At 39.5% G+C, this 27786-nt stretch overlaps 2 protein-coding genes across 8 annotated transcripts in view; one reads left to right on the forward strand and one right to left on the reverse strand.

Moving 5' to 3' along the window:
• Positions 1 to 78: 78 nt before the first annotated feature.
• The window catches only part of PBAN (pheromone biosynthesis activating neuropeptide), a 28294-nt gene continuing 586 nt past the window's right edge, over positions 79 to 27786 (reverse strand). For 2 of the 7 annotated variants that reach the window (XM_062670835.1, XM_062670831.1), the window contains 6 exons: positions 27334 to 27492; positions 4375 to 4472; positions 4188 to 4285; positions 2074 to 2212; positions 1270 to 1376; positions 79 to 312 (listed from right to left, as the gene is read on the reverse strand). In XM_062670835.1, the coding sequence (XP_062526819.1) occupies positions 257 to 312; positions 1270 to 1376; positions 2074 to 2212; positions 4188 to 4285; positions 4375 to 4472; positions 27334 to 27387 (552 nt within the window). In that variant the 5' untranslated portion in view covers positions 27388 to 27492 and the 3' untranslated portion in view covers positions 79 to 256. 7 annotated transcript variants of the gene reach the window in all.
• LOC105841987 (uncharacterized) lies at positions 12179 to 21443 on the forward strand. The gene is made up of 3 exons (XM_012692236.4): positions 12179 to 12403; positions 15218 to 15251; positions 20577 to 21443. Exons 1-3 carry the CDS (start codon positions 12374 to 12376, stop codon positions 21419 to 21421), a joined length of 909 nt encoding a protein of 302 aa, XP_012547690.3. The 5' UTR covers positions 12179 to 12373; the 3' UTR covers positions 21422 to 21443.

A 27786-nucleotide genomic window follows, 5' to 3' on the forward strand; every position in this document is an offset into this window, starting at 1 on the left:
TCCGTAAATGTCACTAAAGTACCTACTACCAGCGCAAGCTGAGAAAGTAAAAATTAAAATAATAATAATAATGACTCATTTATTTTAAATAGTTTATTTTTTTATTCACTTATAAATTACAATTACAAAATCACATGAATTTATTAATTAACAATTGTTTCGTCCAAAACATTAACATTGTCGCCGTTTACCCGTAACCGTTCGTCGGAGTCGATCGAGACCTCAAATGAGGTACCTCAAGCGGACCATAATTCGTTTAGTTGTCCATTGTCTTGTTAACGCTTCTGGCAACCCTATATTTTGTAGGGTAATCTGTGAAAGACAAGGTAATCTGTGTATTCACTTGTAAAATTTTTATTTTAGCGGTTTCTTTATTCGTGGTAGGATGTCTTGTCGGTCCGCACGGGTAGGTACCACCGCTCTGCCTATTTCTGCCGTCAAACAGTAATACGTTTCGGTTTGAAGGGCGGGGCAGCCGTTGTAACTATAGTGAGACCTTAGAACTCATATCTCAAGGTAGGTGGCGGCATTTAGGTTGTTGTTGTCTACGGACTCTGGTTACCACTTAACACCAGGTGGGAGGATGAGTTCATCGACCCGTCTTAGCTATAAATAGCATCAAAAATTACCACAGATCATTGGAATCGAAAAAAAATTCATGTAATGGTCGATTGAATCGAAATATTTAAAATCTATTTCGCGGTTCAAGCTTCGAGAAGTTTCTCTTAAAATCCTCCAAACAGAGTCGTACCAAAAACGATTACCGATCAAAGCTTATTATAGATCCAACGTCCAGAAGTTATAAGTTAATTTGAACCAGTGGTCCCGCAGAAGTCGAAATTCGACTTTAATCAATTGAAATTTTATGTCTAAACATTATTATGGTTCTATTGTCAAATACTATTGTGTACTTAAACAATATAATCACAGATTTCGCCAAAAATACACTATACATAAATAATAATAAAGACAAACAGTATTCATCTATTCTCAATTTGACCACAGACTTTAAACACTAACAAAAGTTTGAGTTTTTGTTAAAGACCCAAGCGGAGCCGGAGCGGGCCGCTAGTTATCTATATGTGTATATATTTCAACGTATAAAAGTATGTTTATCAGTCCCTGGTATCCATAACACATGGAATCCTAATTTGAGGCAGGATGACCATGCGAGAATTTGTTTCGAGAATTTATTGTTAACAAACTTTCGCTGGCACGTTTATAAAGTTCACGGTCGAACGGCAAAAGTGCCTAAGACGTTGAACATACCGTACGAAAGCTCCCTTCCCAGTCTGGGCGAAAAGCTCATGGTGCGCCCCAGCCTGGGCGAGAAGTATCTTGTTCTTGACTCCATTTCTTCGGGGTCAGGTTGGTACCTGGAAAAGTCGTGTATGGTAGTGCCGTTTTAATTGGTTTCTTCGCTCGTGGACATCAGCAATACCAGGGTCAGAGCTAAGCTGCCGCCTACCGCCGAGTTTTCTCTCCAAGTCGTCGTGGCCTAACGGAAAAGACGTCCGGTGCATTCGTGTTGAGCGATGCAACGGTGTTCGAATCCCGCAGGTGGGTATCAATTTTTCTATTGAAATACGTACTCAACAAATGTCCACGATTGACTTCCACGGTGAAGGAATAACATCGTGTAATAAAAATTAAACCCGCATAATTATAATTTACGTAATTACTGGTGGTAGGACCTTTTGTGAGTCCGCGTGGGTAGGTACTACCGGTGTCTATTTCTACCGTGAAGCAGTAATGCGTTTCGGTTTGAAGGGTGGGGCAGCCGTTGTAACTATACTTGAGACCTTACAACTTATATCTCAAGATGGGTGGTGCATTTACGTTGTGGATGTCTATGGGCTCCAGTAACTTAGCGCCAGGTGGGCTGTGACCTCGTCCACCCATCTAAGCAATATAAAAAAAGTCAGATCTAGTAAGAGCAGCACTTAGTGGTAGTCTGTACCATGCGGCCATGAACACTGTGTATGAACGTCACATATGGTAGCGATCCTCAGCAGTGAGGGACCGATATACAAGAAGAACTGATAGATGCAGCGAGCAAAGATATGGACTTACATTTCCTGGTCAGCTGGCGTAGCAGGCATGTCCTCAGAGAGCCGCCTTCCGAGCCGGGGGATGAATTCGAGGCTTTCATGCGTCTGGGGTTTGGCGACGCTCCTCCCGAGTTTGGGGGTGAAGATGATCTTCTTTGTTACTGCAACGAAACATCCACGCCGGCATCGTGAATGCGAAAGCGACTTTTGTTTGTCATCGTCTCAATAACTGGACTGAAGGATGTGAAATTTTGCGCGAAAAATGTCGTTCGGGCCACAGAAGTGGATTTAGGGTATCTTTCGCACAGAAAAACGTACTAAATGAAAGGTTTGACTAGATTGTTTCTAGATTAAGTGGTCTCATCAACAAATATCTTTTGTTTTGTTCAGAACATTAATAGCAAATATATTGGCAATCAAATTTGCGCGCAAAATGTCGTTCTGGTCACAGAAGTGGAATTAAGCTCCATTGGCCCGCGCACGACGCACCGCACGTTGAGTACTTTCCACAAGCCTCGTTTGAAGAAGGTGGGAGGACAAACTAAAAATTATCTCTGGACCCCTTTGGGGTAGAGTAGCAGCAGACAGAAAGCAGTGGAAAGAGTTGGAGGAGAGGCCTTTGTCGAAACGCACACCGAGACGAGAGATATTTTATAGGAGAAGTTTAGATTTATTTATTTATTGCTTAGATGGGTGGACGAGCTCACAGCCCACCTGGTGTTAAGTGGTTACTGGAGCCCATAGACATCTACAATGTAAATGCGCCACCCACCTTGAGATATAAGTTCTAAGGTCTCAAGTACAGTTACAACGGCTGTTCTACCCTTCAAACCGAAACGCATTACTGCTTCACAGCAGAAATAGGCAGGGTGGTGGTACCTACCCGCGCGGACTCACAAGGGGTCCTACCACCAGTAATTACGCAAATTATAATTTTGCGGGTTTGATATTTTTATTACACGATGTTATTCCTTCACCGTGGAAGTCAATCGTGAACATTTGTTAAGTACGTATTTCATTAAAAAAATTGGTACCCGCCTGCGGGATTCGAACACCGGTGCATCGCTTCAACACGAATGCACCGGACGTCTTATCTTTTAGGCCACGACGACTTCAAAAATTCACTTTTATATTTTGTTTTCATATATTAAATTATGTTTAAGCAGTTTCACAAAGAAAAACACGTTTAAATAGATTAATTTTCATAACCTGTCGCTATTAATCAGGATATTAGAGCGAAGTTACAAAATTATAGGTCTTTGAAGCGCCCGCGAATTCTCAAGCTAAATAAGACGTCTTAAAGTCAATGAAATTGATATTCACAGATTCCGTTATACACAAATAAAAACACATAAGACTATTTGTCTACTACTACTTGATTACTGTATACTAATACATAACAAGTTAATCAAAATATGGTAGAATTTTTTTAAAGCCTGTAAACATTAGAGTAAAATGCAAATAAATGATAGGGCATCCTCTGAGATTATACGGGGTGATATATTTGTCAAACGAAGCCATGATATAGTACATACCTACACGAAAGTCTTCCATGATTTAGGGCAATGACACTAAAAAATAATTATTACAAAATCACTATATAATTGATTCCATATCATCTCATTTCATTTCATTTTACTCCATATTATCATTTTTCATAAAAATAAGAATATAAATAAGACATGACCTAAATGTCTTAGTTACCGGGTCATAAAATCATTTAAAAAAAAAAACTATATAATTGAGATGTAATATATTTATTCTACCCTCAAAGCGGCACTAGTGTTGTTGTTTATACGCTCCGATAATCACTTAACGCTAAGTGGGCCGTGGGCTCGCAGACCCGCTAACCAATCTGCTTATTACTGCCGTGAAGCAGTAACACCTTCCGGCTTGAAGGGTGGGGCAGCCGTTGTGCTGTAAAAACTGAGACCTTAGAACTCATGTCTCAAAGTGGGTAGCGGCATTTACGTTGCCGATGTCTATGGGCTCCGGTAACCACTTACAAACATGAGGGCCTTGAAAAAAATCTATGAGCACTGATAAATAAATATCTGATACCAAATAAACAGTCTTCACACACAGTGATCACAGATGAAGAGCTTATGTTGAAATTGCATTAGTTCCTATCGGTACCTTTGGTTTCCGGTTCATCGGCTTGCCTCTCGTAAGGTAGCTGGTCGTAGTAAAATTTGAGGGCATCAGCCGCCTCGAGCAGCCTCAGGAAGGTTTGCCTGCAATAAACACAATTTCCATCTAGGTCTTATGCAAACTCTACGACTGATTTTACTCCTGTACAGCATTGCTCCAAATCTAAACCAACCTGTTATCTTCAGTGGATGGCTTCATTGATCGCTTCCCGAGTCTGGGGCCGAACCAGAGAGCGCCCCGCTCACTGTGAGCTCCTCTGTCGCTTTCATCCTACAGAAAATTAAAAGGAACCTTCAAAACTTAAGAACGTAGTGCTGACATAAGCACCACCAAGCAATGATGAGTTGGGGATTCAGTGGGAGGACCAAACGCGATCACCAGTTGCCTTTTTATTTATTGCTTAGACAGGTGGACGAGCTCACGGCCCACCTGGTGTTCAGTGGTTACCGGACCCCATAGACATCTACAGCGTAAATGCCGCCACCCACCTTGAGACATGAGTTCTAAGTTCTCACTTTTAACAAACGGCTGCCCAGCCCTCCAAACTGAAACGTATTACTGCTTCACGGCAGAAACAGGCAGTGGTACCTACCCGTGCGGACTCACAAGACGTCCTACCACCAGTGCCTTTTACTGGTGCTGGAACGCAATGTGAGTCCGTGCGGATAAATATCCCTATCCCTCCTTTGATTGCCACGTATGATTGATGCCTTCGATGTCTCAATAGTTGACTGCGTTCGCATTATGATACATCGGCCACCGGGCGCCATGACCACAATTTCTGTCCATTCAAAAATAAAAAGGGTACCAAGACCATCTGAGAAGAAATTCGTATGCGACCTTGGGAATATTGGATTTTAGTGTCGGTTACTGTCGATTATAAACTACTAGTTGATACATGCGATTTGGCTCGCATGGTTGAGGAAAGGTGCCAATTTCCCGTGGGAATGAGATGTTTTTCGCGATAAATGGTAGCCTATGTCACTCTAACTAATTCATTTTTTCGTTTCGACCTGAACAAAATTCAAATAAACACACAAACAAACAAAGAAATACACTAAAAAAAAGTATGGATTGCATATTGCATTATCACAACGTGATGCGCGTAAAGAAAAGCTCGGTTATTGGTTCCAGGTTTTAACAGAGCCGGGGTAAATTATGAGCGACTGCACTTATGAGAGGCTCTATAAAGGTGACCAGTTGATAAGAAGATAGCGTCACCAATGATTCCTCATCCCTTGAAGCTTATGATAAAGTTTATCAGTTTCCAAAAATTCTTGTGCAAGGTCCACATCTAATTGCGAATCCTTTTAAATTTTATAGCATATAATAAGATAAGAAATTCATATACGAGATTTATCTCTTTATCTAGCCGGAAACCATTGAAGATCCGATATATTAGGTGCTTTGTAACTATCATCTGGTAGAAAAACTGGCACCCGTTTTGCTCTGTCATGCACTTAACTTTTCTTATAAAAATAAACTATGAATTACCTTCATATCCGTGCAACTCGCGAAGAAAATACTGAACAATGCCAAAGCTAAAACGTTGAAAACAATGTTGGTTTTATACATTTTTGTTGTTGTCCCTTCAGTGGTTGGAGGGCGAAGTGATACATCGGTGGTGAATCCAGACCTTTATATAGGAAAAGTCGAACGGGGATGTATGTAAATGAGGGGAGATGGGCCAGTCGTACCGTACGTTAAAATGAATTTATCTTACGTATCGTTTCATTTCGCACACTTTTAAAAAGAGAAACCCTTGGCTTTTAAAAAAGAATTATCTCTAACCACGGTTTTTAGCTTGCTTAGGGCCATGTTCGTTGGAATTTTATGATCGATAGCTAGTTTTAAGCTTTAACCCTGATGACTTTGGAATTCTCAACACACTATTTAGGAATTTTAAGACCGTACAATAAAAGCAAAACCTAAAAAATAATTCAACGTAATTATTATTGGTATTGTGGTAAAACGGGAGTAAATACTATCATACGGTCTGTTTTGCATCTTTTCCATAGACATCTACAACGTAAATGCGCCACCCACCTTGAGATATAAGTTCTAAGGTCTCAAGTATAGTTACAACGGCTGCCTCACCTTTCAAACCGAAACGCATTACTGCTTCACGCCAGAAATAGGCAGGGTGGTGGGTGGTATCTACACGCGCGGACTCACAAGAGGTCCTACCACCAGTAAGAAACCTCTTCAACATATAAACCTCTCATAGCTGAAATTTGAATTACTTATTCCCTCATCCCTGACCGGAGACTTTTTAGCTATATTGCTCATCAGACCGTAGCGCGCCAACAATTCGCGGCAAAAATAGGAATGATTTCGGTACCATTCATCTTAAATTCCCACCGCGGCTGTATGTTGATGACTTACTTTTCAAATTTACCATCCGGCTATGGAATGAGCTACCCTCCACGGTGTTTCCCGAGCGCTATGATATGTCCTTCTTCAAAAGAGGCTTGTGGAGAGTATTAAGCGGTAGGCAGCGGCTTGGCTTTGCCCCTTGCATTGCTGAAGTCCACGGGCGACGGTAACCACTCACCATCAGGTCGTATGATCGTCTGCCTACAAAGGCAATAAAAAAAAATTTGGGTTCCTTTTTCGAGAAAAATTCCCAGATCCCTCCAGTTTCGCGTGTCCTCCCCCATCTAAACAAATTAACTACAAATTGATACAAATCTATTCGAAAGACGAACGATTAGCGTATTCCATTTGTAACGTCGGGCTGTGTACTCCCGCTGCGCCATGAATAGGATATCTTCACGGTTCAAACTCGAATGTGGGTGGGCAGGTATTGCTGTGTGATATTGTTAGGACCGTAATAAGAATGGATGTGGATACTGACTCCGTGGTCTTAAGGTAATGTAAGGTCTTTACTGGTGGTTGGACCTCTTGTGAGTCAGCGCGGGTGGGTACCACCACCCTGCCTATTTCTGCCGTGAAGCAGTAATGTTGTAACTATACTTGAGACCTTAGAACTTATATCTCAAGGTGGGTGGCGCATTTACGCAGTCTATGGGCTCCAGAAACCACTTCACACCAGGTGGGCTGTGAGCTCGTCCACCCATCTAAGCAATAAATAAAAAAATAAAAAATAAAAAAGGTAACGGTATTCAATTTGCTGATTGCTACGGTGACCGCTGAGCCCCAACCAATTTTCAGATGTGTCGGTAAGTATCTTATTTTTATAAGGTCGTGCTTGAAAGCTATTCCCTTCTTCAAAGTTTCGTCTAGTTCTTTAACGTTCTTAGAACAACATCGAAGCTGTTTCGTAAACGAAGCATTCGCAAATCGATTATTAAAATTTTGAAGTGATAATTTCTTATGTTAGCCATGTTGGGGGGGTTTCCACAATCGCCACGCTTGGCATGCGGGTTGGCGATTGCAGTGTGCTGTTATGATACTCGGAGAACGCTGCTGCCCATTCTCTGGATAATCCCTAAGTCACCTCTTACGACACCCACGGGAGGAGAAGGGGAAGTGTTATTCTTTTTCGAGGCCGACACCACACAATCTATCGAGGTTCGCGGGGATCCGCTGGATGCAGGCAGTGCAGAACCAGTCTTTGTGGCGAGGCTTGCGGGAGGCCTGTGCAGTGGACGTCTGTGGGCTGATAAGAAGAAGAAGAATTTCTTATGGGAGGTTATACCGCTTCGTTACATAACACGTTACGGCATTAGTCTGTGTGTCTTCCCTTCAGCGGTGCTGATAACGTATGTAACTTCTAACTGTGTATATCTTTTATTCAATTTATATTTTAGGCACAAAAATACTGAAGTGGAGAGGAGACCTCGTACTGGACGTCGTAACGTGGGCAGATACCCAATGAGATAGACCGAGGATCTGGTAAAAATAGCTGGTAAGGACTGGATGCGAAAGGCAAAAGACCGAAAAGATTGGAGTGCATACGAAGAGACTTATACTCAGAATTGGGTGGACACTGGTTGAGTGTGAAAAGAAACAAGAGAGAGAGCAATTCGAATATTACTCAGAGAGTCCGAGGTACACCGAGAACTCGGATTTATGTACGCTTTCTTTTAAAACACCCAAGCTCTGAAAGTTTTTACGGAAGTTTTGTTTCAATTCATTCTCGGGTTTACGATTGGGCAAACAAAACGGCTGATTGCTTCAAACTAGGATTAGCAAGCTGAAAGGGTAGTTGGGGGGTCATATGACGCGAAGATCGGACGGCCGGTGGGACAGAAAGATTCTTGACTGGAGATCACTTACGATGACCTAGTGACAATCGCTGGGTCATGTTACAGGCAGTTGGCAATGCATCGGGTGCACTGGAGATAGATTGATGAGGCCTACGTTTAGCAGTAGACAGCTATATGATGATGATGCTTTAAGCTAATAAGATTTTTATTTCGACTTGATTAAACTAAGGTAAGAAAAATACAACTACCGTCTTAAATTACGTATGAATCTAACAAAAATTAACTACATATTACCAAACACTCGCCGTCTCTCTCATTTTCTAATAAAACCTTGTCTTTCTCATCCAATCAGATAGGTACCATACGCGTCTACATCAATAATAGAGCTAATACAATACCGATTAAATGGCCCTTCGAGTCTTGAAATTGTTTTCCTTAACGTGTTTTTTGTTTGTCGCTAGTAGCGCGCAATGTAAACACGATTCGAGCTTCATTAAGACCCGCAGCAGCCTTTCTTAATTGCGCGAATTAAGATCGATCGAATCCGAGAATAGTGTTATTTCGATTACAATCCCTATCAAACGGTTTAACAACGGGATTATACTTCGTTGTTTGCGTTTTCAAATTCAATCTAAAAGCTATTTCAGGAATGCTAGTAATTGTTTGCAGTCGTCGTGGCGTAATAGATAAGACGACCCGTATTCGACTCTGCGAATATCGGTGCTAAGTCCGGATGAGAAAAGAGGAGGGTTCAGTTGAAGTTCGACTTTTCCACCGTAAAACAGTCAACGTCGAATTCCGGGCGGCGGATAATTAGCCGGACCCAATTAAGGCTACAGCGTCCTTGAAGAATTGAAAACCTCTTCCAAAAGCACTGCCGTAGAACGACGCAGGACCCCACCATGTGTATTTTCTCAAGAAAGCCTCACGAGGCTCACCTTCAGCGTTGAGGATTATTGATGCAAGGAGGAGGATTGAGCGACGCGTCTGTGCCGGTATTTGAATCCTGCAGACAGGTACATTATGTTTTCCAATGAAATACGCATTGTTTCTTACCTAATCGTTGGTAGCCTAAGGGGCTATTCCAAATTCACGTAGATCAGTAGGTAAGCTTACGTGCTCAACCTGAGAGACTTGCTAACACTGGCTCTAGCAAGAGCATTGCTTTGCTAATCTACTACCGGATTAGAATCGCGATTCACTGGGAACATCCGGCGAGGAACTTAATGGGCTGTGTCTATGGGCTAGTTCGTACGACCAACTCTTCGTCGTAGTCCACGGGCTCGACGAGGATGGTGACCAGTAAAATACGCACTTAGCTCGTATTCAGCAATGAGTTCCGATATGAAATAAATAGCATCGTGTGATAAAAATTGAATCTGCATTAATTATGATTTGCGTAATTACTGGTCTGGGGGGGGTAGATTTCACCTTTCAGCCTATTGCCTAATTACTGATCTTAGGGGGTAGGTTGCAACCTTCTGCATATTGCGTAATTACTGGTCTAAGGGGGTAGGTTGCACCGTTCTGCGTATTGCGTAATTACTGGTCTTAGGAGGTAGGTTGCACCTTTTTGCGTATTGCGTAATTACTGGTCTTAGGGGGTAGGTTGCACCTTTCTGCCCATTGCGTAATTATTGGTCTTAGGGGGTCGGTTGCACCTTTCTGTCTATTGCGTAACTACTGGTCTTAGGGGGTAGATTGCACCTTTCTGCCTAATGTGTAATCACTGGTCTTGTGGGATAGATTGCACCTCTCTGCCTATTCCTGCGTGATGCTGTTATGCGTTTTAGTTTAAAAGGAGGGGTACACGTTGTATTACCAAGCTGAAACTTCCAACTGATTTCTCAATGTGGAGAGGGGTATTTCCGGGTCGATTGCTAGATTTCACTTTCCTAAGTAATTAAAAAAGGTATATGTCGATATTTATTGGTGCCCAAAACTGCAGCCGGACTGGAAAACGTTTCAATAAGATATTTATTAATATATGTAGGTACGTCCGACTGTGAGTAGCGAATGAGTGAGTTTCAACTTCTTCGACTTGGCTCAAAATATGTGCCTCCATAAAAAGCTAAGCAAAAGGCGAAACAGTTTTGAACCCAACCAAATGCGAAGAGTTAAATGATCATTTAAATATGCCAATTGCGAGGAAATTTTCGTGAAATTGCCTTATAATTTAAGTCTAAAACTTATTTGATTAAAAAGGAAAACGAAGTAGCAAGTTTGTTTCTTGAGTGCTGTACCCTAAATAAATATTTGAATTAAATGTTACACATAATTTTCGGAATATATCGTATTTACGCACACGTTATTTTAAACAATACTAAATTTTTCAATGGGCCGTATTCACTTATGTACTTATGTGATTTACGCAATGAAAGATATATATATATAAAAGTATTTCTCGTTTGTCTGTTCACATTATTGTTGAAAAATTGTTGACAAATTGAATATACTTGACAGTTTGAACATAAATAAAACTATTTTCACAGTTTAATCTATCCTTTTTTATTGTCATTATATCGAAGGCTATTTTTATATATATATTTGCATATTTAAAGGCTATAAATTTGAAAAAAATATCATAACAAAAATACTTCTTTAGCTATTTGAATGGAGTTAGCATTTCACTATCAGTGCTTTTAGGTACCAAAAGCACTGGTCACCGTTCCGACCAAATTAACCCACAGACACAGCCCACTGAGTTTCTCGCCGGATCTACTCAATGGGTCGCGTTTCCGATCCGGTGTTAGATTCTGCGAAGCACTGCTCTTGCTAGGGCCAGTGTTAGCAACGTCGTCAGGTTAGAGTCCCGTGAGCTCATGTACTTACTCGATGAATCTAACATAACCCCTCGAGGTCACTAGAAAAAGTAAGATGAATTGAAGTTCAATTAAAAACATCGAACTGTTTCGATGCTGATACCAAATAAAACGGACCTTTAATTACAAAGATAAATGTCGCGTGTTAAGCGAAATCGCGCTTAAACCAAACTAGATGATGACCGAGCTTTGCCCGGTTTTTTTTTTTGATAACGCCATCTTGTTGTGTCTTTAAAGCGGTTAGTTGCCCTCAATTAAGAAAAATAGCATTATTATTCGCCAATAGATGTCGGGCAGAGTTTATTATTGAAAACACGAATAAAACAACATTTTCTGAAAAGAAATCGTAGCTAGATCGATTTATCGCCCCCGAAATCCCCTGTATACTAAATTTTATGAAAATCGTTGGAGCCGTTTCCGTGATTCAGATTATATAGGTATATATTAACATACAAGAATTGCTCGTTTAAAGGTATAAGATATCATTTCACCCTTCGATATTATTACCCGCGTTTGAGTATACATTACGGTTTTGAATGCTGTTCTCTAACCACAGTCTATTTTTTCTAAAACAAAAAAATGCTACTTGCTTTTTTTCTCTACCTATTTGCTGGTAGACTAGGGGCTATTCCGGCTACGTGCGGGTAGGTGAGCTCACGGGCTCAACCTGAGAGAATTGCTAAGACTGGCCCTAGCAAGAGCAGTGCTTCGCTGAATCTACTACCGGATTAGAATGGCGACCCACTGAGAAGATCCGGCGAGGGACTCAATGGGCTGTATCTCAGTTGTATCTATGGGTTAGTTCGCTCGTCAAACTCTTCGTCGTAATCAACAGTGACCGGTGCTTGACGAGCTTAAAAGCACCGATAGTGGATTCGGGGGCTTTGCTTTGCTCCGTCGCTTGAATGGGATATGAGACACCTTTCAAAGCGCATTACTACATTTTGCGATCGTGGATTTTCGAAAACCGATAGACCATCAAAAGGAAATGTCCATTAAATAAGCAGATACTGTTTGAAAAAAATAGGTTAAATTATGTTAAATATTGACAAAAGTTCCGCTTCCTCGGTCATTAATTACCAATAACTCGGATGAATACATAAAAATTTGTTCAGTTGTTAACTAGAGGGGGATCGGACCGGTACTTTGAAAGCGTCGATGCGTGAAAATTTCAATTATGAAATCGATTCTATTCGTTATTTTGTATGTGAGTATTATTAATGTTTTGATTTCTTTTTCTGTCTTCTTTTAAAAATACAATATAAAACTATTTTTACGATATTAGTTCGTGTTTAACTATTTTCTTTTTGATTATTTACGACGCTTCTAATGCTTTTTTTAAACAATAATAATTAGTAAAATTTCGTAGTAAAAGAAAACAGTCTCTTTCAAGCTTTTTTACTGGTGGTAGGATCGCTTGTGAGTCCGCACGGGCAGGTACCACAACTCCGCCTATTTCTGCCGTGAAGCTGTAATGCGTTTCGGTTTGAAGGGTTGGGCAGCCGTTGTAACTATACTGAGAACTTAGAACTAATATCTTAAGATGGGTGGCGCATTTACATTGTAGATGTCTACAATGCTGTGAACACGTCTACCCATCAAAGCAATAAAAAAAATCTAATGTATAATAAGTGAATTATGGAAATAAGGTTAAGCACCGCAATGGTGATCACGTGATCAAAGCACTGAGAGCACCTTGCTTCGAAAACAGCAGTCAGTAGACACAGTTGAAAAATGGCGACGCTTATGACGTCATATATTTCCTTAAGATACTACGACTGTACACTTTTAGTCCATAGCGGAACGGATTTCTCCTCAGCAAGGGCACTGAACAAGGACGCGGTGTAAATCAGAACATAGCCATAATGTAATGCACAATAAAATAAATTGAAGCTAGGACACGTCCTTTTGGATCCTCCCGATCCACTAACGGTGCTTTTAGGTACCTCAAGCACCGGTCATCGTTCCTGTCGAACCCGTCGCTTGCGACGAAGGGCTCGTCGACGAGGAAATTAACCCTCAGACACAGCCCGCTGAGTTTCTCGCCGGATCTTCTCAGTGGCTCGCGTTTCCGATCCGATGGTAGATTCTGCGAAGCACGGCTCTTGATAGGGTTAGTGTTAGCAACGTCGTCAGGTTTGAGCCCCGTGAGCTCACCTACTAGTTAAGGTTACGCTGAAATAGCCTCTCAAGGTTATCAGCATAGGTAGGAAAAAAGAAAACAAACGTGTGGCACTCGGGGTCTGCCGCGGTAAAGCTATTGCATAGCATTTTTTATCAACTTATGCAGTTATAATTAAACAATGATAATTTAATATTAAAACAATAATAAAACAAGACGACGCTATATTAAACATTAATAAATGCAAAACCTTAACTGTCCCCTTCACACTCATAAGCAAGACCGGGCGAGAGAGAGATGGGCAGACTTTTCATGATGCGCATGCAGTGTGACGTCACGCCACGCTCTTATTCACTACACAAGTGCAACGTGTGAATTTGTTGAACGCGAGCTATATGGTAGGCGGAGTGAGGGGTGTTGATTTTTTTTTCGTTACGGAATTTCATGATTCGGTCGCCGCGCTCAAGGCCCGCGATAAAAGCTATGCAATAGCTTAAAAAGAAGCTAATCCGTAACAGTATTTTTTTACGTCTATGACTCTTGAAGGCTGAAGGGAATACAGTATTTATTAGTGCTTCCCCAAGCACTGTACTGTTAAGAAAAATAATAAAATAAATAAATAAAGTTTCAATCGTGTGAGGTTAGTGTCGTTCCACAGGTGCATATGCTGCTCGTTTATATTCGCCACTGGCCGCAAATCCCTTGCTTGCGAGACGCCCTATCCGAAATTTAATTTCCAAAAACCCTAGGACCCTTTTAGGACCGCTACTCTTTATCATTTATATAAATGATCTCCCAGAACACATACATTACCCATGCAGCTTATTTGCTGATGATATAGCCGTTGTAATCACCAAAGATGCCACACTAGATTTAAATGATGAGATAAATGCTACTGTTAGTAAGGTCATAGATTGGATGAATAAGAATAACTTAAAAGCTAATTTAGACAAAACGAGATATATACAATTCTATAATAGACACAAATTTATTAATAACTTAAATATAACTTATAATAATAACACACTAAATGAATGTAATAGCATAACATTTTTAGGATTAAATGTGGATAATCAATGTAGCTGGAATCTTCACATAGATATTACTTGTAGTAAAATTAATCGATTCTCATATGCACTTTGGCGACTTACAAAAATATGTAATTTAAAAACTGCATTACAGGCCTATCATGGATATGTCGCCTCAAATATCAGATACTGTATACCCCTCTGGGGAAATTCTAGTCACATAAATAGAGTGTTCATTGCACAAAAGCAATGTGTTCGTGCCATGTGCAATATTCATCCTCTGACTTCTTGTAAACCATTCTTCCAAAAACATAATATTTTAACTGTACCATCCATATATATACAAGAATGTTGTTTGTTTGTTAAAAAGCACCCACAATTATATAAATCGTGTGGCGAGTACTGTCAATTTAATACAAGATACCCTACTAAACTAATGTTACCAAGTATAAATACTCGTTACTACCATACAAACTGTTATCCTATGACTATCAGAATATTTAATAAGATACCAAACAGCATAAGAGATCTTCCACTAACTCAATTTAAAAGAAAATTATATTTATGGCTAATAGACAAGGCTTATTATAGTGTGCAAGAATTTTTAAATGATAAGTGTTGTACATACTAAAATATTAGAATATAAGAATAATTAATATAAAAATAAATTAAATTTTCGCATGCCTAAACAGGCGAAATATATGAAGCAATGTCCTATATCTTGTAAACTATATTTCTGGCGAATAAAGTTTTTCTTTCTTTCTTTCTTTCTTTCAAAAACCCTAGGTCTGAAATCCAGAATCTTCTTAATACTTTCGATTTGAAGTCTGTTATTAGGAGTGACATTCTTGAATTGTTTTCGATGTTTCAGATCCTTCATCAAGGCTACACTGCATCTATAACATGTAAGTATTGACCAGAGAAACCCGGTCAGGTACCTACCCATATTCATAGGCAAAAGTAACTGAGTTTCTTGTCGGATCTTCTCAGTGGGTTGCGATTCCAATCCAGTTTTAGACTCAGCGAAGCACTGCTCTTACTAGGGCTAGTGTTAGCAATACCTCTCTCAACTTGAGCCCGTGAGCTCACCTAACTGTCCGTGTGTAGCTAGAATAGCCCTTTAGACTAACAGCGAGCAGGTAGAAAAAAACAACAATTGTCTGATTTTTAGTAACGCGTTGACTGCGAGAAAAATTTTGAGGGATTTTCAGCCAGTGCGTATAAGGCTTTATAGGCCTCGCATAAGTCCGTTTTTAAATATACCCATATCCATGGAAATTTGGACAAAGTCGTCTCCTACATCGTGAGATAGAACGCGGCTTTGACTGACGCACCAGACGATAATTGCGCATGGGGCTTCAAAAACAGCATAACGTAGTCAAAGTGTTTATAATTGTTACGCGCTGGAGTTTGGGATAAATTAAAATTCTATTGACGTACAAATTAAAACTCTAACACTTAGAACAACTCCTAGTTCGCTTCTTCCGCTTCGCTTCAGATGATTCCTTCGCTGTTTCGCTCCGAGTAGATCTGATTATTAACTAATTTCGTGACATCCCTGCAACGTCTTTATAGTCGATACGACATCCCTAGAATTATCGAGAACATTCTGGACAAGTCGAGTATTTTCGATATGCGTTTCCGCCATTCGACGATAGATGGCGTTGCTCTTACTGGCGTAACATAGTGAATGCTCTCCAACTACATGCCAAACCGACAGTTTCCTTCGTAAATGTTCCGAATGGTTCACATTCCGTATCTGGCCTTACGGCTTTTAAAATGTGTGGTTATTACAAAAATCATTATCTGCGACATAAATGTATATCAGATGTATTATACCTACGCTCGAGTAATGAAATCATGGGCCATCGTATTTATATGAAAACAAACTTTAAATTAATACGCGAAGCAAAAGCGTTTTGTACCCCTTTTTACGAAAATTACGCGGACGGAGGAGTATGAAATTTCCCACACTTATAGAGAATATAGAGAATATAGAGAAGGAGTGCAGAATGTTCTTTTTTTTTAAATTATGCATAAAAAATAAATTAAATCAATAAAAACAAACCATTACACATACTACCATGTATTTGATATAAAAATCATATATGTATATGTATACTTTTTGTTATTGTCAAACTTTTGTAACAGTTTATAGTATGTGGTCAAATTGAGAATAGATTAATATTATTTGTCTTTAGTTTGGCCTTGGCGAAATCTGTGATCATAGAAGTCTTTAACAATAGAACAATTAATAATGTTCAATTTTATAATTTAAATTAATTGAAGTCGAATTTCGAGTACTGGGGGACCACTAGCTCTCTTTATAACGCAAGTCTTTATAGAGCTATCTTTATTCAACTATATTACACACAATAGTGAAAACTGGTGTAGAATTTCACCGGCCAACGCTCAACTTTTGATCGCGATAGCTTAACAGGAAATGCCGGTAGATACAAAAGCAGACACGTATTCGTCTGGACAATTATGGCTATGGATTTTTAATCAAGTTCCGAATAGAAGGAGAGATCCAGAATTCGATTACTAGTTTGTTACCTGTGATTTTTTTAAATCGACTTTTTATAATTATTTTTTTATTTGAAGTTCGATGCTTCTCGTGTAGTCCCATATCCCAACTATTATCAAGATTAATCTCACCTTCAAAAATTTAAGTGGCTCTGAAAGTAATTTGTTTAGTAGATTTAATTTTTTCTCCTCAACAATTGATATTTAATTGACTTCAACTAGCGTTATCGATCAGAGTTACTATAGTTATTTTCTCCTGATCAATCTAAGCCGATTGCGTTCATTCAAATGCGGGCAGCACAGAATCCATGTGGGTAGGCGTAAATCCAGCAATTAATTAGTTGTAAGTCTGATGAAAAGTCGGCAAATTTCTAGACGCTTTCTCTTATGTTTGTCGACTTTCAAAAAGCCTTGTCAAGAAGGTGACGCGCGAGACGAGTCCAGCTCTGTCACATCCTGTGGGAGGCGATCCCCTGGGGTAGGTCACGGGGTAGGTATAGGAAGGGGAAGATTTTGCACTCCTTCTCTATATTCTCTCTCAATGTGTGGGAAATTTCATCCGGCCTCCGTCCTCCGTCCGCGCAATTTTTGTAAAATAAGTAGGTAATACATAGTTAAAAAAACTAACTAAGTACGCTTTTATAGAAAATCCAACTAAAGAATAGAATTTTAATAAATTTGAATTAAAAATAGTGTAGCAAAAATTGTTTTATTGTAAAAAAGCGTGGGATGCTTTTCAGGATATTATCAAAATAAGCCATCAACTCATATCTGTTCATAAAATATTTATAACTACTGATACCATGCACCTCCAGCTTTTTTTTACAATAAAATCATTGTTTCTTACATTATTTTTAATTCAAATTTATTAAAATTTATTTTTTATTTTTTAGTTGAGTTAAATTTTTTCAATTTTGTTAATATTGAATTGTCATCGGTCCTTATTAAGTATACCAAATTTCGAGTTAATCCAACGTTTTGAAGGGGGTCAAAATCATGTTCAAAGATTCCGTTACAAACATACATACGTCTGAAGCTAATAAAAGCATATGAAAATGGTATAAAGTTTTTGCTTCACGTATTATAGATATATAGATTATAAATGAATATTAACTTCTATCCATGTTACTTTATTGGCGACGGGACCGAAACGATTCTTTGCAAAAAAAAAAAATCTCTCGACACTTAATCCGAAATTAATATCAAGATCTCGTTATATCGAGAATTGGGCGAAGCGGGGGGTGTATTGTGTTATTAGCGGAGCAGATCACGATACTGTGACTCGATCGACAATACGAATCATTTAGCACTTTCGTTCCTGGAATGGGGCTAATTACGCTGAGCGAATGATATTATCAATCAGTCAATCATTAAAATTTGTTTTTATAGACTCGTAAATCACTTTTCTGCTTAGATCCATGATATTATTGTCGCACTCAAAAAATAGAACCACCGTTGTTGATCGGGCGATGTGACTTTCGAATCTCACAGGAAGGTATGTAGATACATATATGATATGTATATATTACCGTTTTTAAACTTTTTTAACCACTTACGACATGTTCTCTCACTCAAGGCCGCCTCATTAGATGCTTCTACGAGCAACCGATGCGCCTCGGCTGCAGATTTTTTTAATTCAAAAAGTAAATTAAAAGTTCCCGCATTGACGCTTATTTGGCTCAAATTTTGACATTTTTGGATCAAAATAATATATGATGCTAATACGGAGTTATTTTTTTATTTTATTTTTTTATTGCTTAGATGTGTGGACGAGCTCACAGCCCACCTGGTGTTAAGTGGTTACTGGAGCCCATAGACATCTACAACATAAATGCGCCACACATCTTGAGATATAGTTCTAAGGTCTCAGTATAGTCACAACGGCTGCCCCACCCTTCAAACCGAAACGCATTACTGCTTCACGGCATAAATAGGCGGGGCGGTGGTACCTACCCGTGCGGTCTCACAAGAGGTCCTACCACCAGTAATTACGCAAATTATAATTTTGCGGGTTTTTTATTGCACGGTGTTATTCCTTCACCATGGAAGTCAATCGAACATTTGTTGAGTACGTATTTCATTAGAAAAATTGGTAACCGCCAGCGAGATTCGAACACCAGTGCATCGCTCGATACGAATGCGCCGGACGTCTTATCCTTTAGGCCACGACGACTTCAAAATAATTTGATAGGATTAAGTTGTTCTTAAATGATCAACTTAATTTTTAGGTCGATTATCATCTGTGAATTCAAACGTAAACCTCGTGCCACGCCATCTTTCTTAAAACGGCGGAAACTTATTTGTACACCTAATATCACATATTCTGATTGAACAACAATATGCGGTAGGCAGCGGCTTGGTTCTGCCCCTGGCATTGCTAAAGTCCATGGGCGACGGTAACCACTCACTATCAGTTGGGCCGTAAGCTCGTCTGCCTACAAGGGCAATAAAAATAATAATAATAAAAGTTTTAATTAAGTTTCTGTAAAGTACTAAGAAAGCAACATTTAAAGCCTTTAATATCTTTTTAAACTATTATTTTAAACAGACTTGATTCAAATATGTAAAACTGAACTTCACTTTTTTTCTCTATGACAGACAAGTTAACACATCTGTATGAAAAATATTTTTTTAAAACTAAAGAGTTTTAAAGGTTTTACATGACAAAGGTTTTTCTTTACATATTTTATGTAGGATTGGTAAGAACGGAACGTACGAAAAGAGCGTGGAACGGAATGTTGAAATGTGAGCGAGAGAAAACTGTAAGAAAGGGTAACGGTATGACAGAGAAAAGCAAGATGGCGAAGACAGTTGAATGAGCAAAGCGTAACAACGGTGTCAGTTAATTTTTAATTACAGTAACATAAGTTTTTGGAAGAGAACAATAATAGTGCAATCGTCGAATGGCCCCCTGATTTGCAAGCGAAGTAAATTGTCCCTTCGTAATAAGGTGACACTCTACAAAGCAAGTGGAGTGTTCGCTCACGCGGCCCGCTCTAACTTGAAACCCCTTCAAGTCATTCAATCCCGCTTTTGTTGGATAGCTGTCGGAGCACCACGGTTCCTAAAGAACGTGGATCTCCATCATGACCTGGAGCTTGACTCAGTCAGTAAGTATATACAGTCGGCATCGTGCGCCACTTTGAGAAGGCGGCATGACACGAAAACCCTCTTGTCGTGGCCGCTAGAAATTACATACCCGATCTTGTGAACCGAATGGTAAACAGTCGATGTCGCCCTAAGCACGTCATTACAAATCGTCCCGATCCATTAACGGTGCTTTAAGGTACCTCAAGCACCGGTCACCGTCCTCCTCAAACCCGTCGCTTGCGAAGAAGGTTTCGCCGAGTAAATTAATACATAGACACAGCCCATTGAGTTTCTCGCCTCATCTTCATAGTGGGTCGCGTTTCCGATCTGGTGGTAGATTCTGCGAAGCACTACTCTTGCTAGGGCCAGTCTTAGTAACACTTCCGGCTCGATCCGGATATCGAGTAGAAGAAGCCCGCTCCTCTCCGCGACTACTCACGGCTCGAATCCCGCAAGGCTCCGTTCTATCTCCGCTCCTATTTAGTTTATTTATTAACAATATTCCCCGGTCGCCGTCGACGCAGCTAGGCTTATTCGCTGATGACACAACCGTTTACTACTCGAGTAGAAAAGGTTAGCCGTCGGAGAAATATTAATAAAATCGTCTATTACAGGTAACGGATGCAACAAAGGAGATCACTGCCTCCAACTCACGCCGAAGATAGAGAAAGAGATAGATGTTATTGTTGACAAAGTAACTGATTTTCTAAATAATCTTGCTATGGAACACGAAGATTTCGATGTAACGCTACTAAAGATTGAAATAGAAAAACATTCTGACGACGAAATTGAGGAGAAAGAAGTTAAATTACAAGTTTACGTCAACGATTGCTCCAATATCGACAAAAGGTTGCTAGATAAATTTAATAATACTATGGATCTTAAAAATAAGGGTGCAGGTAACAGCGATGATCGAAGGCTTAAATCAGGAAAAGAGAACAACGACGCATTCAATTTTGAAACGGAGCAAAGCGAAAATGATTTAGTTAAGGATTCAAAACTTTCGAAGGTGCGTAATGATGATCCATTAGAAGAGCCGGTAGTCAAAGAATTGAGTAATGATGATACAGAGCATAGAGTTACCGGTGACGGAGATCCCAAAACACGTAGTATCGAAGAAGATAACATAATAAAAGATTCAGAAGTGAATGGAGATAAGTCAGGAAATGATGATGTGAGTTTAATCGACAAAGAAATTATCGAAGCGTCTCTTAACGATTCAAAGGTTTTGAAACCTAAAAGAGTAGACATATCCGGAACTGCATCCGATTCTACGGATAACATAGATGGTGTTTCTAAAGGACATGCGAATCCTGAAATAATGATTTTGAATTTAGCACAAAACGGCCAAGAACTGCTAAAGGAACTGGAGAGGATTAAGGGAAAAAAGAATCCTTTATTAGTTTACGTTCAGAAAGAAGACGGTGAAAGTAAATACGTTTTTCTTGACAGTAAATAAATTTGAGCTGTGTTTGAATTAATTATTGGTTAATTGTTATTTGACTAGTACTAATTTAACTGCCCTCTTCGAAACACAAAACAAGAAAATTTTTTAGTACCATTATTACTATGCCTTTCTTCAAACAGGAAATCTCCTGAGGGAGTAACTACATAAATAGGACAGATGATTTATGTCTTGATACATTTCATTTATATCTAAGGTGACTTGGATCACTTATGAAGCGCACAGAAACATATGTTACTGGTATTTTTACTGGTGGTAGGACGTCCCGTGAGTCCGCACGGGTAGGTGCCACCCACCATCTTGCCTATTTTCTGCAATCAAGCAGTAATGCGTTTCGGTTTGAAGTGTGGGGCAGCCGTTGTACTGAACTTGAGACTTAGAACTCATGCTCAAGGTTGGTGGCGGCATTTACGTAATAGAAGTCTATGGGCTCCGGTATCCACCTAACACCAAGTGAGATCTTTTTTTTTTCGGGCCCGGGCCCCTACGAGGTCCCCGCGCCTAAGGGGCACGCGGGGTATGTGGAACTCAACGATCTACAAGATCTTCCACCCACCTAAGAAAGAAAAAAGAATAATAATTGTTTTGGTTTTTCTCAATGACATAATAATAGCCGTTAAACTATACAACTAGGACCTCATGTCGCTAACTAGACGTGACGTGATATTTATCGACTTTGGGAGCCACTTAACTCACTCAACCAACAGGTGGGCTGTGAGCTAATTCATCCGTGCAATAAAAAACAGAAAAAAGCAAAATAATGTTCTCGATTTTTATTCCTGAAATGTCCCTTAACATATTTATTTTCAAAATGTAAAATTGTTATTTTTTCTCTTTTCGGTACAGCATAACCAGAGAGAGACAGTATAATAATTAAAATAGACGTCATCATGCAATTTTTTTTTTGTTGCTTACATAGGTGGACGAGCTCACAGCCCACCTGGTGTTAAGTGGTTACTGGAGCCCATGGACATCTACAACGTAAACGCGCTACCCACCTTGAGATATAAGTTCTAAGGTCTCAGTATAGTTACAACGGCTGCCCCGCCTTTCAAACCGAAACGCATTACTGCTTTACGGCAGAAATAGGCAGGGGGGTGGTACCCACCCGTGCGGACTCACAAAAGGTCCTACCACCAGTAAAATCCAGCAGCAAGGGTTCGATATTGTGTTTCGGAGCTGGTATTTTAATTGTTTAAGATTTTGAAAGCGAAACATAGCACATAAGCATAGTAAGATAGCACTTTACGGAGTTGAAATTAGCCAATTGTCTCATTCTAAAGGTCTAAGTGCAGTATGTATTGTTATTATTTTACTAAAGTTCCACTTATCTTCCAAGTAATAAGCAGAGGCTCTTTCTGTTACGATTGCATTGCATTCGGTCATCCGTTGGTGATGTCCGTGACAGAAAGCTATGAAATACGTACTCAACAAATGTTCACAATTGAATTCCACGGTGAAGGAATAACATCGTGTAATAAAAATCAAACCCACAAAATTATAATTTGCGTAATTACTGGTGGTAGGACCACTTGTGAGTCCGCGCGGATAGGTACCACCGCCCTGCCTATTTCTGCCGTGAAGCAGTAATGCGTTTCGGTTTGAAGGGTGGGGTAGCCGTTGTAACTATACTGAGACTTTAGTACTTGTATCTCAAGGTGGGTGGCGCGTCTACGTTGTAGATGTCTATGGGCTCCAGTAACCACTTAACACCAGGTGGGCTGTGAGATCGGCCCATCATCTAAGCAATAAAAAATAAATAAATAAAAAAGACCGAAAAGAATGGAGCGCGTTTGAAGAGACCTAGATTCTGCATGGGGTGGACACGAGTTGAACAAGAAGTGGGCCTCAGCATCTGCCCAATAAAGATCAGATGGTCTCTCTAGCGTAATTTGCAATGAAGATAATTATGTGGCTGATAATTGTTCTGAATTAACTCAATGAGTAAGTTGTATTTGGAGTTCACGAAGAAAAGGGCTGATCAAACCATTGACAGTCCTTTCCTCACATATCGTTTAGAGCTTCTGTATATCCATAGATTTACCTCTATGTTCTATCCTGTATGGCGAATGCTATGAACTATTTGAGATTATAAAAAGAATTACTAAAAGCCTTTATCAACAATGTGTCTGCGGAGATAATTTGTTTATGACCTTCTTAAAATGCAGCTAGAACTCAGTAAAGGATTTATTGGGCAATATAAATGATACAGCAAATAAGTTGATTCAATATTTCTCGCCTGACTGAGAAACGAAATAAAGTATCGAAGTATCTATGAGTTAATTTACTCGTCGAGCCCTTCGTCGCAAGCGATGGGTTCGGCGAGGACGGTGAACGGTGCTTGAGGTAAAGTTGATCAGTGATGTTGTCCGCATACTCCGAAATGGCTAAACAGGTTTGATAATTTTTTCAGGAATTCTTCAGATCAGCTATAAGATCCTGTCTCACAGGCACATCCCTGGCTACTGGTGGTAGGACCTCTTGTGAGTCCGCGCGAGTAGGTACTTTAGTAAGCCTAATCGACGTAGGGAAAGATCTTCCACCGAGCGGGTGATATTGCTCGGTAGACCGACGGTCCGAATGTTGTTGTTCGGAACTTGTATATATGTGCTTTATCTTGAAAATGTCGTAAGCGAGATTCAGGCATCTCGGCCACAGTACGCCGCTCGTCGAACTCTCTGCCGAGTTCGACGAGCCGTTGCCGGGGTTGCAACGGTGTTCGAATCCCGCAAGCAGCTACCAATTTTTCTAATGAAATACGTACTTCACAAATGTTCACGATTGACTTCCATGGTGAAGGTATAATATCGTGTAATAAAATCAAACCCGCGAAATTATAATTTGCGTAATTACTGGTGGTAGGACCTCTTATGAGTCCGCACAGGTAGGTACCACCACCCCGCCTATTTCTGCCGTGAAGCAGTAATGCGTTTCGGTTTGAAGGGCGGGGCAGCCGTTGTAACTATACTGAGATCTTAGAGCTTATATCTCAAGGTGGGTGGCGCATTTACGTTGTAGATGTCCATGGGCTCCAGTAACCACTTCATCTAAGCAATAAATAAATAAAAACGTTCCTTTCACATAATTCATTTTAATACAATAAATATTCACTGATAAACATCATAAAAAAAACGTGTGCAATATTTAATATTGTCTATTATTTCGCATTTAATTGTTTGAGCGCATTAATAATGTTTGAAAGGTTTGTTTTAGTCTAATGTTTATAAAGTTTTCTTTATGGCTTCCAACGCCTTTGTTATTAATTATTTATGCTTTGTTTAAACAAAATACGGTAAACAAGTTATTATAGATGCGGGTCAGTGCATTCTTAATGATGTAATGGAAGTTTTTGCAGCTGTCGATATGTATCGATCGAATTACGTCACAACGCTGCAACGTCCAGAATTATGCTTGACCCATACGAATAATAAAATCAATTTGAATATTGTTTATTTTTGCCTTAGACGTTACTTAAATTTCACTTTATTAATCTTTGCGGTTTGACTGTCTGTCTGTAACGGTTATGTTAAACAAAGCGTCTAATATTTTTGGGCGGATATTTGTTAATGTAAAAATAAAAAAATCCATTTAGCTCACTAAGCGAATCGATAAAATTTAAATAAAAATTACAGTGGCTTACTGTTATTAGCAAAGGATCAAACTTTTATCTACTTATGTAGTTTTTGAAGTGAAACTTCTTTTGGCTAGAGAGAAAAGATACAATTTAGGAAGAATGAGAGTGAGAAAATAGACAGAGCGTCTCGCGAACCACTCGACCGTGGAGAGAGGGAAAGGACCAAGCGAGCTAGGTCGTTTCTCTTATACACAGCATACCCTATTACAAGAGAAATTTGATTTAAGGATGAAAAATAAAGAAAACCACAATACTACACACCACAAAAAAGTTTCACTTCTTTCACGTGCACCCTTTTTTTTTTTTGTAAAATAATATAACATTTTATTACATTTTTTAAAAATCCTTGAATACAGCAGTATTTCGAAGAAAATGTACATATTCGCTAAATAAAGCCAAGTTAATACACCAAAAACAGTACACAACTTAACATTTCAATAATGGAAATTATATTGTATTTGCATACTCAAAGCTTGACTGTGTGGACTATGAATACTTAGCCTGGTCGCTTGGACAGTAAGGACTGTAACAGAAAAACAAAACAATGACGTGATGACAATTAGAATATATTATTTAACAAGGTAGAGAGAGAGAGAGAGAGTAGGTTTTTTTTTTAATTTAAAATTAACCATAGAATTTTCGAAATATCTTTTTTTTCATACAAATTTATTTTATATACTACGGTCAAATCATTTCTAAAGGTAGTCTAAAAAATGTTTTTTTTATATCATGACCAATATTATAATAGTCCTGGATAAACGAGAATTGCCTTGCAGACAAATGTTTTTTTTTTATTGCTTAGATTGATGGACGAGCTCACAGCCCACCTGATGTTAAGAGGTTACTGGAGCCCATAGGCATCTACAACGTAAATGCGCCACCCATCTTGAGATATAAGTCCTAAGGTCTCAGTATAGTTACAACGGCTACCCCACCCTTCAAACCGAAACGCATTACTGCTTCACGGCGGAAATAGGCGGGGTGGTGGTACCTACCCGTGCGGACTCCCAAGAGGTCCTACCACCAGTGATTACGCAAATTATAATTTTGCGGGTTTGATTTTTATTACACGATGTTATTCCTTCACCGTGGAAGACAATCGTGAACATTTTTTGAGTACGTATTTCATTAGGACAATTGGTACCCGCCTGCGGGACTCGAACACCGGTGCATCGCTACATACGAATGCACCGGACGATTTATCCTTTAGGCCACGACGACTTCAAATTAATCAAATGACGAATCAATGGCAAAATATACCTAAGTTTTTTTTCTTTTCTTATCAGAATCGCTCTGATAGCGCTGTCCGTACTAAAGATTATCATGTCTATCTTCCACCTTAGTATTTCGTGCTAAGCTTTATCGGAACAAACAGCCTAAGTGTCTCTGAGGGGTCCATTTTTTACTTTCGACAACTGCAGCTTTAAAGACATTACACAAGCGGTAGGCAGCGGCTTGGCTCTGCCCCTGGCATTGCTGAAGTCCATGGGCGACGATAGCCACTCACCATCAGGTGGGCCGTATGCTCGTCTGTCAAGGGTCTTACAAGGGTAATAAAAAAAAAAAAAACAATCAATTGTATGCAATTCACCTCCCCTGGGCAACTTAGTTGTTTTCAATGCAAAAAACGTTTTACTAATATAATTGAACGAATTAAATGTTTCCTCTTAATCTAATCATTACTTCAGAGAGCAGTGGGCCTGTGGGCTTATCAGTTTTCTACTAAACCTTTTGTTGATTTCTTTTTTTCTGTAAAAACTTTTCTAAGATACAGCAGCCTCGCAATTAACGTTTTCTTCTATCTCCTTACAGTACCTAAATACTGGATCTTGCCTGGGCATATTTACAAATCAGTCCTCCGACAACCTTATTAGAATTCTTAGCTACATCTAGCCCAGACTGTAAGAGTTTCTTAGGAGCTTTAGAAGTTAAAGAAGTACCTTTGTGTTGCTGATCCTTCTATATCATCTGGTCCTAGTAAAGGTACTCTCTTATAATCTCCTTCCTAATTCCTTACCTGCTATTTATCGATTGTAGGTCGTCTTGGAAACCAGTACCACTGTACAAACTCGCGCCCCATTAGTAACGTGATTTGAACGGCCAACCAATTGATGTTTTAATGCAATTAATATCGTATCTTTAACCCCAACGTGGTTCTGCGTTAACTAAGTGCTCACCGCTGTCAACAGCAATAAAACCATTTTTGAAATAATAACATCATTACACTAACATAGTGAGCTAGTCGCAAAATGTATGTAGAGAGAAAACAAACCTTCTTTGGGGTGTTGAGAGGAAATCGCTGGATTAGAACTATCGTGAAGACCATTCACTGATCCTGTGTACTTAAATTCGCGGATTCAGCATTAAGCGCCGGATCTCAGTTCCATCGTAATCCCAGTTAAAGAGGTGAAATTAGCTATCACTTCGATATCTGTTCTGAAAGCAATGTTCCACTTGTAAAAGCATAAGCGGTCAGAAACCTTGTTAACCAATAGAGCCAAATATAGTTAACACAATAGAAATTTATCCAAATATTATTCGTGTATTGTTTATAGCCTTTGTCAAGTCTTTTACAAGGCAAGATAATAAGTAATATTCCGTGATTGGACGTAACATTTCCCGGAAGATCCTTAGCCGATAAGTCGAAGAGCCGCATGTGGCTAGAGAGACGCGGGTTTCCGACCACTGGCTTAGGCGCTTATTCCGCCATAATAGATGTACGTGT

This window comes from Bombyx mori, chromosome 11 (genome assembly GCF_030269925.1).
Source record: "Bombyx mori chromosome 11, ASM3026992v2".
Lineage (NCBI taxonomy): Eukaryota > Metazoa > Arthropoda > Insecta > Lepidoptera > Bombycidae > Bombyx > Bombyx mori.